Source organism: Giraffa tippelskirchi, chromosome 7, assembly GCF_054371585.1.
Source record: "Giraffa tippelskirchi isolate mGirTip1 chromosome 7, T2T-mGirTip1v1.2.pri, whole genome shotgun sequence".
In the NCBI taxonomy this organism is placed as follows: Eukaryota; Metazoa; Chordata; class Mammalia; order Artiodactyla; family Giraffidae; genus Giraffa; species Giraffa tippelskirchi.
The window spans coordinates 18,589,193-18,609,270 of NC_137281.1; the positions used below are offsets into that span (position 1 = coordinate 18,589,193).

The window sequence follows — 20,078 nt, forward strand, 5'->3', positions numbered from 1 at the left end:
CAGACTGGGGTGAGCACCTGGTCCAACGAGAGCCATGAAAGAGTGCTATGATCATTGTTAGCAAATCTCATTTTTATCATCTTAGCCTGACTGCCTTCTCTGAAAAACACAATACTCCCAAATCAGCCACCAACATTCTCCTGTTACCATAACAAAAAAATCCAGAAGAACGTGGCAGAAAAGTATGTGTACACACGACTCTTCTTCATTCTCCTCTACTGCATTCAAGGGCTACCCTGATGGTTCAGTTGGTAAAAGAATCCACCTGCAATGCAGGAGACCCCAGTTCAATTCCTGGGTCAGGAAGATCTGCTGGAGAAGGGATAGGCTACCCACTCCAGCATTCTGGCCTGGAGAATTCCATGGACTATATATATAGTCCATAGGTTCGCAAAGAATCAGACAGGACTGAGCGACTTTCACTTTCACTGCATTCAAAGCATTTCACTCCCTCTGCTAAATCACTGCTCTGTTTTGCCTCTGGATGCAAAGCCTGGGTTTTTAGTTGCATATTAGAAAACCTGCCTGTCTGTGAGAGGTTCAGTGAACACAATCCCGCTCTGAATTGTTCATGCCCAAAGCCCTCACCAGTGAGGAACCACCAGTGTCCTTCTCTCCATTTAAACATTCTGCCCACAACACTGGCTTTGCCTGTCTAGCACTCTCAATGAGCAGGAGCTACTTGGGGGCCAAGACTTAGCCTTGAACACTGAGTAGAAAAAGTACTTCTCAACCATTTTAAAGATTTTTTTTTTAATGTGGCTCATTCTTAAAGTCTGTATTAAATTTGTTACAATATTATTTCTATTAGCTCCCTGACCAGGGGTGGAACCTACACCCCCAGCATTAGAAGATGGAAGTCTTAACCACTGGACCACTGGGGAAGTCCCTCTCAGCCATTTCAGTGCTCCCTTTCATTCGTGTAAAAAACTCATATTCCCCTTTGACATTTCTGGTAAATGACAGCAGCTTACTATGTGCCCCATATTATTCTGATATATTCTGCTCCCTGTTCCATTAACTATCACAACTAAACAAATCAAAGCCACTGTAATACCATATATAATTACCCAGGCTGTGCTATTCCTGGCCTCCCAGGTTCTGGAGAACTACAGGCCAAGCCACAGAGGTACTTAACAAATGTTTACTGAGTCAAAAACAAAAAGCTCGTTAAAGTATGGAACAATCTAACATAAGTATGCCAAGGAGGCAAATGGTCAGGCACCCCTCCTGAACTACCAACCACCCACACAAACCTATGAGCATGGGGCTCTGATAGGTGTTAAAAAACCATGCAGACAAAGCTGTAAAAAGCTCATAGAAACAGGACTTCTGGAAAGGCATGGAGAGTTCTCCCCAGGACTCGACCCACATGCTCCCAGCTTTTCTCCCTTCCAGTTGGCACAAGCAAGGAGCCCAGGGAGCCCTGCCCATAGCAGCTAATGTACTGCATGGCTGCCAGGAGGAGTCGGGACCAGGAGCTGCTGTGGCTCTTTGAAGCTTTCTATAAGTTATATGGCCCCATTGCCCCTAGGGTTGTATCAATTCCATTCTCCTACCAGCTTCTAATATAGTTCTTCCTTAATGGACATAACCACTCACTTGAAGCTCAGATTTAAAAGATTAGCAGTTAGGGACTTCTCTTGTGGTTCAGTGGTTAAAAATCTGCCTTGCAATGCAGGGGACAGGAGTTTGATCCCTGGTTGGGGAACTAAGATCCCACGTGCTATGGAGCAACTAAGCCTAGGCCAGAACTACTGAAGCCCATGTGCCACAATGAAAGATCCCATGTGCTACAACTAAGACCTGATGCAGCCAAACGGATAAATATATATATATATTAGAAAAAAAAACTCTTAAAAAAAAAAAAAAGACTAGCAGTTAGATGTTTTGAACACAGTGTGGCTACTGACTGACATTTCCAATGCAGAATGTTTCCTTGGACCATTAATAGTCACCAAGCTGTTGCCTCAGTTAACAGAATTTATTTATCTTTCAATTGTTAATATAATAATTGAAATTACAGAGCAGCAGATATTTTAAACATTAAACCAGCAAGAAAAAAAAAACTCTGTGGTACATATACACAATGGAATATTACTCAGCCGTTAAAAAGAATACATTTGAATCGGTTCTATTGAGATGGATGAACCTGGAGCCCATAATACAGAGTGAAGTAAGCCAGAAAGAAAAACACCAATACAGTATACTAATGCATATATATGGAATTTGAAAAATGGTAACGATAACCCTATATGTGAGACAGAATAAGAGACAGAGATGCATAGAACAGTCTTATGGACTCTAAGGGAAAAGGTGAGGGTGGGACGTTCTGGATCAATAGCATTGAAACATGTATATTATCATATGTGAAACAGAACACCATTCCATGTTCGATGCATGAGACAAATGCTCAGGGCTGGGGCAATGGGATGATCCAGAGGGATGGGATGGGGAGGGAGGTGGGAGGGGGGTCCAGACAGGGGAACACATGTAAACCCATGGCTGATTCATGTCAATGTATGGCAAAAACTACTACAATATTGTAAAGTAATTAGCCCCCAACTAAAATAAATAAATTTATTAAAAAAAAAAAACAAACTTACTTTCTTGGAAGATAAAGGTTTAGAAGCCAAGGAAAAGCCATCCAAAATTTTGCCAACATAGCGAAGGTCTTTCTCTGATTCTACAAAATGATGTAATTTGATTAGTTCCAGAGGCAAAGGAGATTAGAATAAGACAAAAGACCTCAGTTTTTTATCTCCAAGATCATAAAACACTACATGTTATTGCTATCAGCAAAAAGGAGGAAAGAATGGCCTATAAAGCCCTCACACCTTTGTTGACTCAGTGACCAGCAGCCCAGAGCACACCGCCCTGTGCTGATTAGGCTGCCCATGGCACGTCAACCGATATTACCTAGAAAAAGTACCTGAGGTCTTAAGCTAAGGGGCACCAGAGAATATTCTCTGTGGAGTAAAAGATCTCAAAACCATCAACAGAACAATCATGGATAAAAAATAAAAATAACTCTGAAAGAGTCACGAAGAACCATGGGGCGACAAACCTCCCAGTTTCTTTAGCAATCATTCAAATAAGGCACAGAAGGCAGTACAACCAGGTCAGCCTGTAATCTAATCGTGGGACTAATTAAAGGTGCTTTCGTCTTTTTCTCAATCGAAATTCAAACAAGAGATAAAGATCACTAATGCAGGATACGACTAAGGCCCTCTGACTTGCAGCTAGGGATGGTTTGTTTTATCAGTCTAAGAGACAACCCCTAAGATTCTCAAGGATTGTCTGCACTTAGAGGTTATGCTGAAAATCCATATGCATGAACTGCATTTTCTGTAGCCAAAAGCCCCTGCTCCATGACCACCAGCACTTACACAAGCTGGGTGGTGAACCCTGAAGCAGGCATGGCTACGTGCTGTGTAGGTGGTGCTGAGGTTTTATTTAAACCATTTATGATGCAGCACTGGCCACTAACTACCCTCCCCTATAGTCTCATTCTTTGTACTTCAGCTGACTTAGAATGTTTGTACCAGCTTCTGGAAATCCCTAAAATCCTGTAAGGAGATATAGGACTACATTTTACATTCTAGGAATTTTGTATTCTTTTAAAAGCCAGCAATTTCACTTTTATGAATTTGTTCTGAAGAAATAAATAAACATCTATACACAGAGAGCCGTGAGACTATTACAGCCCTATTGATAAAAAAAAAAAATAACAACAATTTAAAAATCAGCTGTGGAGGCTGGCTACATATAGACTTACTCAGTGAAAAACCGTAAGGTCAGAACTGTAGATGGTGTGACCCTAAGGGAAGCGGAGGGGACTGTGGCAGAGAGGTAACAAGGGGAGGGTGGGGAGCTCAGAGGGAGGTACCAACCCAGGCTTGATGGGGGAGGAGGGAGATTTAAGGCAAAGGTGCCACACAAAGAAAGAGCCAAAGATTTGGCAGAGAAGGCAGATTTAAATATGTATATTTAGTGTGGAGAAAAGGGAACCCTCTTACACTGTTGGTGGGAATGCAAACTAGTACAGCCACTATGGAGAACAGTGTGGAGATTCCTTAAAAAACTGGGAATAGAACTGCCATATGACCCAGCAATCCCACTGCTGGGCATATACACCGAGGAAACCAGAATTGAAAGAGACGCGTGTACCCCAATGTTCATCGCAGCACTGTTTACAATAGCCAGGACATGGAAGCAACCTAGATGTCCATCAGCAGACGAATGGATAAGGAAGCTGTGGTACATATACACAATGGAATATTACTCAGCCATTAAAAAAAATACATTTGAATCGGTTCTACTGAGATGGATGAAACTGGAGCCCATTATACAGAGTGAAGTAAGCCAGAAAGAAAAACAACAATACAGTATACTAATGCATATATATGGAATTTGAAAGATGGTAACGATAACCCTATATGCGAGACAGAATAAGAGACACAGATGCATGGAACAATTTTATGGACTCTGAGGGAGAAGGTGAGGGTGGGACGTTCTGAGAGAACAGCATTGAAACATGTATATTATCATATGTGAAACAGAACACCATTCCATGTTCGATGCATGTGACAAGGGCTCAGGGCCGGGGCAATGGGATGATCTAGAAGGATGGGATGGGGAGGGAGGTGGGTGGGGGGTCCAGGAAGGGGAACACATGTAAACCCATGGCTGATTCATGTCAATGTATGGCAAAAACTATTATAATATTGTAAAGTAATTAGCCCCCAACTAAAATAAATAAATTTATTAAAAAAATAAATAAATAAATATGTATATTTATTACAGATTAGTAATTACTATATAAATAATATGTTAACATTAGTAATATAGTATATATATGTATATGTACATATATATATATATAACATATATATATATATTAATGTTGATATAGCTAGTATTGGGTTGGCCACAAAGTTTGTTTAGGTTTTTCCATAGACCTTATGGAAAATCCCAAATGAATATTTGGCCAACTATAAGTAAAAACTAGCATATGGCAATACAAGTTATAATATTAATTAATATGTTATAACATTAATATTATATGTCTTCTTTTCAGTTATAAAACCAATACATAGTCTTGGGAGAAAAATCTGAAAATACAGGTGAGCAAAAGGAAGAAAATAAAAGCAGCCTAGTTCCCACTTGGCTGTGACATCTACTAATGTCTAGCTACACACCCACCCAGCACCTTGTATAAAAACCTATTTGTTGGGCTTCCCTGATAGTTAAGTTGGTAGAGAATCTGCCTGCAATGCAGGAGGCCCTGGTTCAATTCCTGGGTTGGGAAGATCTCCTGAAAGAAGGGAAAGGCTACCCACTCCAGTATTCTGGCCTGGAGAATTCCATGGACTGTAGTCCATGGGGTCCTAAAGAGTCGGACACGACCGAGCGACTTTCACTTTTTTAGTGGTGATGAGGACAGAGGCCACTCACACACGCATTGTGCTGGGTTTCCGTGGGACAGGTGAGTCACTGCCACACCCACTGCCCAGAGGCACAGAGAGGTAAAGCAGCCTGCCTAAGGTCACAGCCGATTACTGAGGAGAGCCAGGACTGGAGCCCAGGAAGTCTGTCTTCAGAGTCCATGCTCATAGCCATCAAGCAAACGACTTCTGAAGACTATTTTTGCACCTGCTCTTTTCTCTTCAGGAAATGTAAAATTGGCATTATTTTGGCGAGTGATGCTTAGATTATTTAGATATATTTTATAAGTGTTAGATCAAGCTTGACCTGACTATAGCTAAAAAATGTCTAAATGGATTGTTTTATTTAGACTCTCATCTCCTTACTTTAAGTGGTTGTTATAGGAGGTGTCATTTATTCACCATTTATTCTTTGGGGCAGGTACTATGCCAAACCTATGATGCCATTTGATCCTTACAATGCCCTCAGAAATCACATGTCATTAAAACCTACTGACTCCTCCCTACACCTTCTCTGGAAAGAAAAACTAAAATCCTACTTATATCCATAGGGTCTGAATCACTAAAGACTCTGACTTGAAATTCCAGGTGTACTGAGAGAAGTCCATCTCCGAGGTCAACAAGAGCCCCTGAGAGCCAGATACACAAGTGAAGAGACGGGCTGGGCACCAATCTCCATCTTGCTGCAGGCTCTCTGGACGGACCACCTGGTCCCCACACCTGGCTTCCTGACCGGTTCCCTGAGTTGGCCTCCTTTGGCCACCTGCCCAGTTCCTTGAGCTGGGAGTGCTACCCTCTGACCAAGAGTCAGCTCTGACTTGCAACATGAGCCAGCACCTGTCCACATACTTGCTCCTTTCCTGATTCCAGCCCCTTCCTCCTCCCCACTTGACCTTGCCTTGACAGTTGGCTTTGGCCTTGAACGGGTCTAAATCCCACTTCTGTCTTACTCCCCACAGTGGGCCTGTCTTCTCCCCACTGTGTTTCTCACTCTGCATCTTTGACCAATGACTTCTTGCTTCACAAAGGCTGACCCTCCAGTATCAATTGTGCAATCCCTTCTTCCTGAGGTCCTGACACTTGGTTCTACCATCAGTTGTGGGTCCATGGAATTACCTTTCTGACTTTTATACTGCCTGGGTGCTGTCCAGCCATAGAGTCCATCCCCAGGCTCCTCGTCCTTCAAAACGGTATCGTACTTGGATAGAGTTTCTGTGGCATAGATATCGTCGTCTTCCTCTTCCAGAGCACCTACACCAAAAGCCTTCAAAAACAGAATTTCACGCTGAGCAATTTCAGGTTTTTAGTATATGCCTGCATTGAAGGATGAAGCTACTATAAGGATATGACTGATCAGACCACAGTAGCACTTGGAGATCACCAAGACAGAAGCGAATGGGAGCCCCAGATGAACACATGGATCCCTGTCTTTTGGAAAACAATGACCAGAGGGGAATGTCCCACCTCCTGTGCTGCAGCTATCCTCCAGGCTCAGCAGCAGCCATGGTTGGGGTGCCAGCGCAGGAAGAGAAGTGGAGAACACACCCAAGCAGCCATGCAGGGGGAGAAATGAGACCTCCAAAAGGAGAAAGGAAGAATGTTCATCTACTGAGGCCAAGGTTGGTGACCAGGGTCTAAAGACCACTGCTACTCAAACGGCTGCGAAAGGAACTCCTAATCTCTGTAGGAAATGGCCAAGAACAAGTATCACTTTGTGATAAAAGGATTGGGGAAAAAAGCAAAACAAAACAAGTATAGGAAAGAAAAGGATCTCTGGATCCATTTGAGAGAACAGGCAATCAGGAAAAGCACTCCATCTCCTCAAAGGTCAAAAGCAAGTCACCCAAGTTCCTGACTTAGGGCTTGCAGCACTGGGAAAGTCGGAGGGGTAGTAAAACGTGGACCTGAACTCGGAGAAGCAAACTGTGATTCAACTATTAATTAAATCAAAGAGGTAAGTGTGGTTTTCTGCTCAGCCCAGCAGGGGTATGGTAAAGCAGTTCGCACACCTAGAAATGCGCAAACTCCACCAAGAACATTAGGTCACAGGATCATGTATTCAAATCAGGAGGGTATGTTTTAAATGTCTTCAGACAAGCTCTTAAGGAAAATACAAACCCTTTAAGGTCTTCATTTAGTCAATCAATAATGAGTGCTTACTATGGGGCAAGGGCTTTGAAGGTGGCACTAGTGATAAATAACCCTCCTGCGATGGCAGGAGACATAAGAAATGTGGGTTCAGTCCCTGGGTTAGGAGGATCCCCTGGAGGAGGGCATAGCAACCCACTCCAGTATTCCTATCTGGAGAATCCCATGGACAGAAGAGGAGCCTGGTGGGCTATAGTCCATGGAGTCGCAAAGGATCGGACACGACTGAAGCAACCTCGAACGCACTCACATGCATGCACTATGGGGCAAATACAGTATGACAAGAATTCTTCTTTGTCAATGATTCCCAGTCTATAAAACAGAAAACACTTTTACCTGGCCTGAAATTCCCAATTTTCTTCCTTTATTCACACCAATGTCTCCAAGAAGATGGCTGGTTTCTTCAGGTCCCCCACTAAAAAGATTAAAATGTTCTCCTGAGGTTCCAAACAGCGCTTGGTGGGGATCCAGGCCCTTGTAAGCCAGTCCGTGTACATTATCTTTGGGTGTGAAATCCACGGGTGTGACATCCTTGGGTGCAAAGGTCACATTTTCTGGCAAGTAGTCATCATCTTCATCCTATTTTCAGTGTTTAAAAAGTGGAATGCAGGTGAGTCACTGCTTGGCGTAAAGCCTGTAAAATACCATTTTCAAATGCCATGATTCATTCCCCAGACAACAGTAATCAAACTTTCATTTCCGCTATCACAGATCACTAAATCAAGTCCCCAAACAAGTGACACTAACACAAACAACTCCATACTTTGTAACCTCTTTTTTTTTTATTGAAGTATAGTTGATTTACAATGTTGTGTTAGTTTCAGGTATACAATAAAGTGATTCAGTTTAATAATATGTATCTTTTTCAGATTTCTTTTGCATTATAGGTTATTTCAAGATATTGAATACAGTTCCCTGTGCTATACAGTAGGTCCTTATTGTGAGCAACTAAGCACACACACACAGTGTATATATTTTAATCTCAAACTCCCAATTTATCTCTCCCCCTTGGCCCCACCACTATCTCCTTTGCTAACCATAAGCTTGTTTTCTATATCTGTGAGCTTACTTCTGACAAACAATTCCATTTTAAGAATCTAAACAGACTGGGGACATCAATGGGGCTGGCATGTTGCTGAATATATTATCTGGCATAATGAAGACAGTTTTAGGGTATGGGTATTTCCCTGTAACAGGATAGGACTGATTTCTAAAATTTTCTGACTCTAAATTTCACATTCATAAAATAACAGGTGCTAGTGTGCCAAACTGAAGGTCAATCATTCTATACAATACCTCAGATCCTTCAGAGCCTCCAGGGGGTAATGCACAACCATAGATTTTTACTCCAGGATCTATAAAAGAGATTTCAAATGCATTAGCCAGGGGGCGACTAGAAATATAGAAAGGTGATTCACTCACACACTTCAGAGGAAGATGGCTGAGCCTGTAAAAGGTGCTCCAGCTTTAGAGTCGGGCACTCATCATTTGGGTATTCCACTAGCTCCTGCCCTACCTGTACTCTGGCAACAATGCACACAGTGACTAACCACTACTGCCCAGAGCCACGGGGAGCCAGAAAGAAAGTACCGCTTCCTCCAAGAGTTCACAGTCTGGCTGGGGAGACCAAGGGACAGGAATAAACAGAAAATAATCATGTTAAGCTACAACACTGTTTTGGTAAAGGTAGGAAACAAGAACTTTCACAGGCTGCTGGTGGGAATATAAATTAGTACAATCCTGCCAGAAAGTTATCTCGCATTACAGGTGAAAAACCTTAAAATATGTGCCCATCACTTGACCCAGCAATCTTATTTCTAGAAACAGATAGTCATCAAAAAGTATGCTGTAGGGGACTTCCCTGGTGGCCAAAGGCTAAGATTCCACATTCCCAATGCAGGGGGCCTGGGTTCAATCCCTGGTCATGAAGTTAGATAATACACACCGTAACTAAGAGTTCATAGGCCCCAACTAAAGATCCCACATGCTGCAATGAAGATCAAATATCCCAACTGCCGTAGCTAAGACCCAGCACAGCCAAATAAATAAATAAATAAATTTGAAAAAAAAAGTCTGCATGGCACAACTAAGAGTTTGCCTGCCACAACTGAGGCGGCAAGGATCAAAGATCTCACATGCCGCAATTGGGACCTGGCACAGCCAAGTAAATATTTTTAAAAAGTATGCTGCAGAGTTAATAGTAGTCAATACACATACCAGGTTTCTGTCGGCGTGGTCTTCTCTTTACTCGAGGACCAATTCCTTGTCCTTCCTTCCAACCCATTTTTCTTAGCAATTCAAAACCAACAGATAATCTAGGATATCAAGGTACCAACAATGAACTTTTTAAAACACCAAGGAACAGTAGGAAACAAGCAAACTCATATATCTGTCATGCCTGAGTCCTTCTGCCATCACTGTTAGGATTGCATGGCCCTGCTGTTCCCACCACAGCTGAGTGAACCTGGGGAAGTCCATCAGATGCCCCCTCTCCCAGGGCTTTGGGACAGGCACACAGATGCTAAGCATGTGGCCTGGGAAGCCATGACGGTCTGAGGCTGCCAAATCAGGCCACATGCCCAGGAGCAGAACAAGGAGGTATGCAGAATGGGCGGGTAGAATGAGGAGAGAGCCCTTAAAATTGTGAGGCAGGGTGTCGGAGGGAAGCCACAGCAGCTCCTAGTAGCTCTGCAGCCTCCAGTAACACAGCCAGTGGCTAGAGCTCTAGAGTATGCCATGTGGTAACAGCTCAAGGTCCTTTTAGTAAAATCCCCTTTTGTACTCAAGCTAGGCTAAGAGGGCTTCTCCTACTTGCAGCCAAATTAACCTTAATTAAGATTATCATCATGCAAAATGCCAGGCTGGATAAATCACAAGCTGGAATCAAGATTGTCAGGAGAAATATCAGCAGCCTCAGACATGCAGATGATACCACTTTAATGGCAGAAAGTGAAGAGGAACTAAAGAGCCTCTTGATGAGGGTGAAAGAAGAGAGTGAAAAAGCTGGCTTAAAACTCAACATTCAAAAAACAAAGATCATGGCATCCAGTCCTATCACCTCATGGCAAATACATGGAGAAAATGTGGAAACAGTCTCAGATTTCATTTTCTTGGGATCCAAAATCAATGAGGATGGTGATTGCGGCCACGAAATTAAAAGACGGTTGCTCCTTGGAAGAAAAGCTATGACCAACCTAGACAGTGTATTTAAAAGAGACATCACTTTGCTGACAAAGGTCCATCTAGTCAAAGCTATGATTTTTCCAATAGTCATGTATGGATGTGAGTGTTGGACCATAAAGAAAGCTGAGCAGCAAAAAAATTGATGCTTTCGAACTGTGATGCTGGAGAAGACTCTTGAGAGTCCCTTGGACAGCAAGGAGATCAAACCAGCCAATTCTCAAGGAAATCAATCCTGAATATTCTTTGGAAGGACTGGTGTTGAAGCTGAAACTCCAATACTTTGGCCACCTGATGCAAAGAGCCAACTCACTGGGAAAGATTGAGGGCAAGAGGAGAAGGGGGGTAACAGAGGATAAGATGGTTGGATGGCATCACTGACTCAATGGACTTGAGTTTGAGCAAACTCAGGGAGATAGTGAAGGACAGGGAAGCCTGGCGTGCTGTAGTTCACGGGGTTGCAAAGGGTCAGACATGACTGAGCGACTAAACAACAACAAGATTATCATACATAGGCAAGGCAGTGGTGCCAAGATCAGAGAAGTCAGAATTAAATTCTTCTGGGGATGTCCCTGGTGGTCCAGCAGCTAGGACTCTCAGCTCCCGATGCAGGGGACTGGTTTCCATCTCTGGTTTGGGAAGGAGATCCCACATGCCACAACCAAAGATCCCACAGTAAGTGTGTGAAAGTCGCTCAGTCATGTCCAACTCTTTGCAACCCCATGGAGTATAGAGTCCATGGCATTCTCCAGGCCAGAATACTGGAGTGCGTAGCCTTTCCCTTCTCCAGGGGATCTTTCCAACTCAGGGATCAAACCCAGGTCTCCTGCATTGCAGGCAGATTGTTTACCAGCTGATCCCACAAGCTGCTCTTTAGCCTGCATGCCAAGATCAAGGGTCCTGGAAGCCTCAACCAAGACCCAGTGCAGCCACATAAACGAATTAATTACAAAAAAATCCTTCTTACTTCGCTGGTGTTATCAGGTCATCAAGCAGAGTGGCTCCAGGAATAGGGGCAGTAGCCGCTGCTAACTGCCGGGCCTTTTCTCGTATCCGATCTTTGGTTTTAGAAGCAAAATCGTCTGTGGTAACAATCGATTTAGGTGCTATCCCAAATTCACTAAGATCCTTAAAAACAAACAAACATAATTACTCACATTATTTGAAAAGTAATTAAGTATGATACATCACATGGCTTTATTTCTCTGAAAAAAAAAAAGTTAAAACTATGAAATTGAGTTAAGGATCAGCAGAGCAGCTGATTTTCACAGTGATTTTGGATAAGCTAAGGCCAGCGGCCAATGACAAAGTTGCTGGACAGTGGCTGCTCAGTGAAGCCACTACAGGCAGTGCCACGCTAGGAAAACAGGAAGTAAGGGCTGTGTTGTTTATTCTTCTTGGACAATATCTCAAAGGTCAGTGTGAAGGGGGTAATCTTAGAGTCGCAGTCACCAAGTATTCAGGAGCACTTCTGTGCCAGGCCTAGTGTGTTACCATCAGCGGCCTGTCCAACAACCAATGCCCCTTCCTCTTTCCCCACAGAGCCCTGAGGCTGTCCAGGCACCAGCCTTACTCTGAGCCACCGTGCACTTCAGGATTGGTGTCTCTGGTGGGGTACGGAGGGTTCAGGAGGGGGACGGCGGTTCATGTCTTATCTAAGCCAGGCATTCGGATCCCATTTTCCTTGCCAGGGACTGCTTTAAGAACGGATTTAAAACAATTCACCAGAGCAGATGTGAGGGAAAATCCACCAGATGGTTTCTTTGTTCTCAAGAAAAGATTCCAGGAAGAAAGTTCTCCTCCCACTGGGTAATGTCATCACAAACGTGCCATCTTGAACTACCACAGCCACCTCACAACGGCAAAACGAGTTCGTGTAAGGACAAGCTGACGTGCAGAAGATTACTAAGAACCTGGGACCCTGATGACATCTAGACTTGTTTCATTAGATATGCTTCCTCATAGATTATGCAGGTCAAACAGGAAAAGGACCAGCCCTGGCCTTTCACCTGCAGCCTAAAGCATGCCCATATAAGCACTTTACTTAATCTTTATCACAAATGAACCCAAGAATAGGTTTTAAGGAACAGGTTTAATTTTACAAGAAAACAGAGCCCAACCTTGGGCTGCAGGACCACTTTAGAACTCCCCAGTTTACCTCTAAGAAGCTGACGGTCATGGTCACTTTAATGAGACACCCAAATGCCTGCATGGGACTTCCTTTCACTCCTTTCTCCAGTCATTTACTCCCCCTTAAACAGCAGTATGGCATCACTGACTCAATGGACATGAGTTTGGGTGAACTCCGGGAGTTGGTGGTGGACAGGGAGGCCTGGCGTGCTGTGGTTCATGGGGTTACAAAGAGTCAGACATGACTGAGTGACTGAACTGAACTGAACTGAAACAGCAGTATGTGTTTTAAGAGTCACTGTGGAAGGCTATGGACTCAGCTCAGCAGACATTGCATTTTGGGGGCAATTGGGGCATTTTCAAGTAAATTTGTCCATATATGACCTTCTGCTTACACTCTTGATTTTAGAAACTGGCACCAGCCTGTTCAGACACTACGCCAATGAACGAGAGTCCATTTACGTACAGGGCACTATAAAGTCCAAATACCAAAAAGATAAAATCTTACAAAGAGGAGATTGTACACTGGACTTTCTAGGAAGAGTTAAGGTGCTACAGCAACCACCCACCCACATCCCAAACTGGTAGTTATAGTTCTGCACACCCACCTCCTCATCCATAAAATCTTCGGGACCAAGAACAGACTTATCTGCTCTGTTCTGTCGTGAAGACACGAAGGAAGAGGGTGTCCATCCTTGAAAGAAAAGAGTTTAGAACATTATAATCCTAGATGGTATTTTGGTTTATGACTAAATAACTAAATAACACATATGGAATTGAAACCTCCAATAACTACAAATTCTCAGTGACTTCTCAGGTCACTGCTTACATAGACACAGTTAGGCCACATAAACTTATTAATTTCCACATGCCCTGCTGTCAGAACTAAAGGGATACAGCGAGAAATTCTTTGCCCAGAAGAATTTGCAACCAAGAGAAATCAAATTATACATTGAAAGTTAAACAGTGAGTTGGACACGACTGAGCAACTGAACTGAACTGAGATGACTGAACAGAGAGAACTCCAAAGACTTAGAGGAACATGGAGCCACAGCATGGCAGGAGCCTGGGTTCCTGAGCCAGCAACTCAAAAGGAGGCTCCCAGGAGAGTCATCAGAGTGAGAATACACACTCTCTTACTCTCTTATGTGCAGGAACCCTTGTCTTGGAGTCCTCAGCTCAGAGCTCTGTGCCTGGAGCACAGCGATATCATCAGAACACCTGATGGTTGAGTGGATGAAAAGCTGCATGGATAGAGATCAAGCCCTGAGCCTTTGGAGTGGGAGCACTGACTCCAAGACCCCGGACTACCAGAGAACTAACCCCAGGGAGTATCAAATAGTGAGAACTCACACAAAGGAAACACCTTGAATACGAGACCTGGCATCACCCAACCACCAGTAGTACCCTGAGCAGGACACCTCATCTAAACAACAAACAAAACAAAAATACAAACCCAATCATCAGCAGACAGGATTACCACCTCCCTCAGCCTTGGCCATCAGAGGAAAAACAAACAAAACCTTAGCACAAATCTCACCCTATACAGCTTACACAAACCACTGGACCAACTTTAGGAGGGCAGAAACCAAAAGGAAGAAAGAATTCAACCTTGAAGCCTGGGAATAGGAGACCTCAAACACAATGTTTAAAAAAAAATCATGAAAAGGCAGAGAAATACTACACAAATGAAGGAACAAACTAGAAACACAGAAGTCCAAATAAATGAAAAGGAAATAGGCAAACTACCTGAAAAAGAATTCAGAATGACAGTAATGATGATCAAAAACCTTGAGAATAAAATGGAGAAAATGCAAGAATCAATTAACAAAGACCTAGAAGAATTAAACAATAAACATGCAGAGACAAACAACACAATTACTGAAATTAAAAATACTCTAAAAGGAATCAATAGCAGAATATATGAAGCAGAAGAACAAATCAGTGAGCTGGAAGATAAAATGGTGGAAATAACTTCTGAAGAGCAGAATAAAGTAAAAAGAATGAAAAGAACTGAGGATACTCTCAGAGACCTCTGGGACAATATCAAACACACCAACATTCAAATTATAGGGGCCCCAGAAGAAGAAGAGGAAAAGAAGGATATGAGAAAATTTTCAAAGAGATCATAGTTGAAAATTTCCCCAACATGGCAAAGGAAATAGTCCATCAAGTCCAAGAGGCACAAAGTGTCCCATACACAATAAACCCAAGGAGAAACACACCAAGACACACATTAATCAAACTAACAAAGACTAAACACAAAGAAAGAACATTAAAAGCAGCAAGGGAGAAACAACAAGTAACACACAAGGGAAACCCCATACACTTAACAGCTCATCTTTCAGCAGAAACTCTGCAGGCCAGAAGAGAATGGAAGGAAATACTTAAATTACTGAAAGGGAAAAATCTACAACCAAGATTACTGCACCTGGCAAGGATCTCATTAAAAACTGATGGAGAAATAAAAAGCTTTTCAGACAACCAGAAGTTAAGAGAACTTAGTACCACCAAACCAGCTTTATAACAAATGTTAAACGGACTTATATAGTCAAGAAATACAAGAGAATAAAAAAGATCTACAAAATCAACCCCAAATAATTAAGAACATGGCAATAGGAACATATATATCAATAATTACTTTCAATGTAAATGGATTAAAAGCTCCAACCAAAAGACACAGGCTGGCTGAATAGATACAAAAACAGGAGCCATATATATGCTGCCTACAAGAAACCCACTTCAGACCTCAAGACACATATAAACTGAAAGTGAGAGGATGGAAAAATATATTCCGTGCAAATGGGAAGCAAAAGAAAGCTGGAGTAGCAATCCTCATATCAGACAAAATAGACCTTAAAATAAAGAAGATTACAAGAGATAAGGAAGGACACTACATAATGATCAAGGGATCAGTCCAGGAGGAAAACATAACAATTGCAAATATCTATGCACCCAACATAGGAACACCTCAATACATGTGCAAGACAAACACTAATAGACATAAAAGGAGAAACTGACAGTTAACACAATAATAGTAGGAGACTTTAACACCCCACTCACACCAACGGACAGATCATTAAAACAAAATTAATAAGGAAACACAAGTCTTAAATGATACATTAGACGAGACAGATCTCACTGATATCTTCAGGACATTCCATCCAAATACAGAAGAATACACCTTCTTCTCAAGTGCATATGGAACATTTTCCAGGATATATCACATCGCGGGTCACAAATCAAACCTCAGTAAGTTTAAGAAAACTGAAATCATATCTAGCACCTTCTCCAACCACAACGCTATGAGGCTAGATATCAATTACAAGAAAAAAACTGTAAGAAACACAAACACATGGAGATTAAGCAACATATTTCTAAGGAACCAGCAGGTTACTGAAGAAATCAAAAGGGAAATCAAAAAATTTCTAGAAACAAATGACAATGAAAACACAACAACTCAAACCCTATGGGATGCAGCAAAAGCAGTTCTAAGAAGGAAGCTTAAGCAAAACAATCCTACCTCGAGAAACAAGAAAAACATCAAATAGACAACCTAACTTCACACCTAAAACAACTGGAAAAAGAAGAACAAAAAAACTCCAAAATTAGTAGAAGGAAAGAAATCATAAAGGTCCAAGCAGAAATAAATGAAAAAGAAATGAAAGAAACAATAATAAAGATTAATAAAACTAAAAGCTGATTCTTTGAGACGACAAACAAAATCGACAAACCTTTAGCCAGACTCATCAAGAAAAAAAGAGAGAAGAATCATATCAACAAAATTACAAATGAAAAAGGAGAGGTTACAACAGACAATGCAGAAATACAAAGGATTATAAGAGACTATTATGAACAACTATATGGCAATAAAATGGATAACCTGGAAGAAATGGACAGATTCTTAGAAAAGTTCAATCTTCCCAAACTGAACCAGGAAGAAATAAAAATTATGAACAATCCAATTACAAGCACTGAAATTGAAGCCATGATCAAAAATAGCCCCAAAAACAAAAGCCCAGGACCAGATGGCTTCACAGGAGAATTCTATCAAACATTTATAGAAAAGCTAATGGCTATCCTTCTAAAACTCTTTCAAAAAATTGCAGAGGAAGGAACACTTCCAAACTCATTCTACAAGGCCACCATCACCCTGATACCAAAACCAGAAGAAGACAACACAATAAAAGAAAAGTACAGGCCAATCTCACTGACGAACATAGATGCAAAAATCCTCAACAAAATTGTAGCAAACAGAATTCAGCAACACATCAAAAAGCTCATACACCATGATCAAGTAGGGTTTATTCCAGGAATGCAAGGATTCTTCAATATACGCAAATCAATCAATGTGATACACCATACTAACAAAGTGAAAGATAAAAACCATACGATCATCTCAATAGATGCAGAAAAAGCCTTTGACAAAATTCAGCACCCATTTATGATTAAAACTCTTCAAAAAATGGGCATAGAAGGAACCTATCTCAACATAGTAAAGGCCGTATATGATAAGCCTACAGCAAACATTATTCTCAATGGTGAGAAACTGAAAGCATTCCCCCTAAGATCAGGAACAAGACAAGGGTGTCCATTCTCACCACTATTATTCAACATAGTTCTGGAAGTCCTAGCTACAGCAATCAGGGAAGAAAAAGAAACAAAAGGAATCCAGATTGGAAAAGAAAAAGTAAAGCTCTCACTGTTTGCAGATGACATGATACTGTACATAGAAAATCCTAAAGATAGTTATCAGAAAATTACTAGAGCTAATCAGCGAATCTAGCAAAGTTGCAGTATACAAAATCAATACACAGAAATCACTTACATTTCTATATACTAACAATGAAAAATCAGAAAGAGAAATTAAGGAATCAATCCCATTCACCATTGCAACAAAAAGAATTAAATATCTAAGAATAAACTTACCTAAGGAGACAAAAGAACTGCACACAGAAAATTATAAGACACTGATGAAAGAAATCAAAGACAATATAAACGGATGGAGAGATATTCCATATTCCTGGGTAGGAAGAATCAATATTGTGAAAATGACTATACTACCAAATGCAATCTACAGATTCAATGTGATCCCTATCAAATTACCAATGGCATTTTTCAGAGAACTAGAACAAAAAATTTCACAATTCACATGGAAACACAAAAGACCCCAAGTAGCCAAAGCAGTCTTGAGAAAGAAGAATGGAGATGGAGGAATCAACCTTCCTAAAACTTCAGATTATACTACAAAGCTATAGTCATCAAGACTGTATGGTACTGGCACAAAAACAGCAATATAGACCAATGGAACAACATAGAAAACCCAGAAATAAACCCATGCACCTTTGGGTACCTTATTTTTGACAAGGATGCAAGAATATACAATGGAGCAAAGGCAGCCTTTTCAATAAATGGTGCTGGGAAAACTGGGCAGCTACACGTAAAAGAATGAAATTAAAACACTTCCTAACACCATACACAAAGATAAACTCAAAATGGATTAAAGACCTAAGTGTAAAGACCAGAAACTATAAAACTCTTAGAGGAAAACATAGGCAGAACACTCGATGACATAAATCAAAGCAAGTTCCTCTATGACCAACCTCCTAGAGTAACGGAAATAAAAACAAAAGTAAACAAGTAGGACCTGATTAAACTTAAAAGCTTTTGCACAGCAAAGGAAACTATAAGCAAGTGAAAATACAACCCTCAGAATGGGAGAAAATAATAGCAAATGAAACAACTGACAAAGGATTAATTTCCAAAATACACAAGCAGCCCATATAACTCAATGTCAGAAAAAACAAACAACCCAATCAAAAAGTGGGGAAAAGACCTAAACAGATATTTCTCCAAAGAAGACATACAGATGGCTGACAAATACATGAAAAGATGCTCAACATCACTCATTATTAGAGAAATGCAAACCAAAACTACAATGAGATATCACCTCACACCGGTCAGAGTGGCCATCATCAAAAAGTCTACAAACAGTAAATGCTGGAGAGGGTGTGAAGAAAAGAAATGCTTTTGCACTGCTGGTGGGTATGTAAACTGATACAGCCACTATGGAAGACGGTATGGAGATTCCTTAAAAAACTAGGAATAAAACCACCATATGACCCAGCAATCCCATTCCTAGGCATATACCCTGAGGAAATCAAAATGACATATGTATCCCATTGTTCACTGCAGCACTATTTACAATAGCTAGAACATGGAAACAACCAGATGTCCATCGACAGACAAATGGATAGAGAAGTTGTGGTACATATACACAATGGAATATTACTCAGCCATAAAAACGAATGCATTTGAGTCAGTTCTGATGAGGTGGATGAACCTAGAACCTATTATACAGAGTGAACTGAGTCAGAAAGAGAAAGATAAATATTGTATTCTAATGCACATATATGGAATCTAGAGAAATGGTATTGAAGAATTTATTTACAGGGCAGCAATGGAGAAACAGACATAGAGAAAAAGACTTATGGACACAGGGAGAGGGGAGGAGAGGGTGAGATGTATGGAAAGAGTAACATGGAAACTTACATTACCATATGTAAAATAGATAGCCAACAGGAATTTGCTGTCTCAGGGAACTCAAACAGGGGCTCTGCATCAACCTAGAGGGGTGGGATGGGGAGGGAGATGGGAGGGAGGTTCAAAAGGGAGGGGGTATATATATACCTATGGCTGATTCATGTTGAGGTTTGACAAAAAACAACAAAATTCTGTAAAGCAATTATCCTTTGATAAAAAAATAAATTAAGAAAAAGAAAAACAGTGAAAGCAACCCAAATAGATCTGAGAAGAAAGATGTAAGATCACCTTAAAAGGAAGGACCTCTCTGAGACCACCAGGATAGCTAAGTACACTAACACATCAAGGGGCTTCCCTGGTGGTTCGGCAGGAAAGGGTCCACCTGCAATGCAGGAGCCGCAGGAGATGTGGGTTTGATCCCTGTGTTAGGGAAGATCCTCTGGAGGAGAGCACGGCAATCCACTCTGGTATTCTTGCCTGGAGAATACCATCGGGTTGCAAAGAGTCAGACACGACTGAAGTGACTTAGCACGCACACACTAACATATCAAACACTACGTCAAGGTGCATTAGTCAGCCACGAAAGGATCCAACCTGGCTAGTCTAAGGGTAGGTTTCCCTGGTGGCTCA

At 41.5% G+C, this 20,078-nt stretch overlaps 1 protein-coding gene across 6 annotated transcripts in view; it reads right to left on the reverse strand.

Annotated features, from left to right (window-relative positions):
* GPATCH1 (G-patch domain containing 1) overlaps positions 1-20,078 on the reverse strand; it is a 56,764-nt gene that overhangs the window by 27,158 nt on the left and 9,528 nt on the right. For 5 of the 6 annotated variants that reach the window (XM_081510416.1, XM_081510415.1, XM_081510414.1 and 2 more), the window contains 7 exons: positions 13,514-13,599; positions 11,743-11,903; positions 9,813-9,910; positions 8,892-8,950; positions 7,932-8,174; positions 6,564-6,711; positions 2,607-2,686 (listed from right to left, as the gene is read on the reverse strand). In XM_081510416.1, the coding sequence (XP_081366542.1) occupies positions 2,607-2,686; positions 6,564-6,711; positions 7,932-8,174; positions 8,892-8,950; positions 9,813-9,910; positions 11,743-11,903; positions 13,514-13,599 (875 nt within the window). Of the gene's footprint in view, positions 1-2,606; positions 2,687-6,563; positions 6,733-7,931; positions 8,175-8,891; positions 8,951-9,812; positions 9,911-11,742; positions 11,904-13,513; positions 13,600-20,078 lie in introns of all 6 variants that reach the window. The other variant, XM_081510413.1, reaches the window with a different exon arrangement.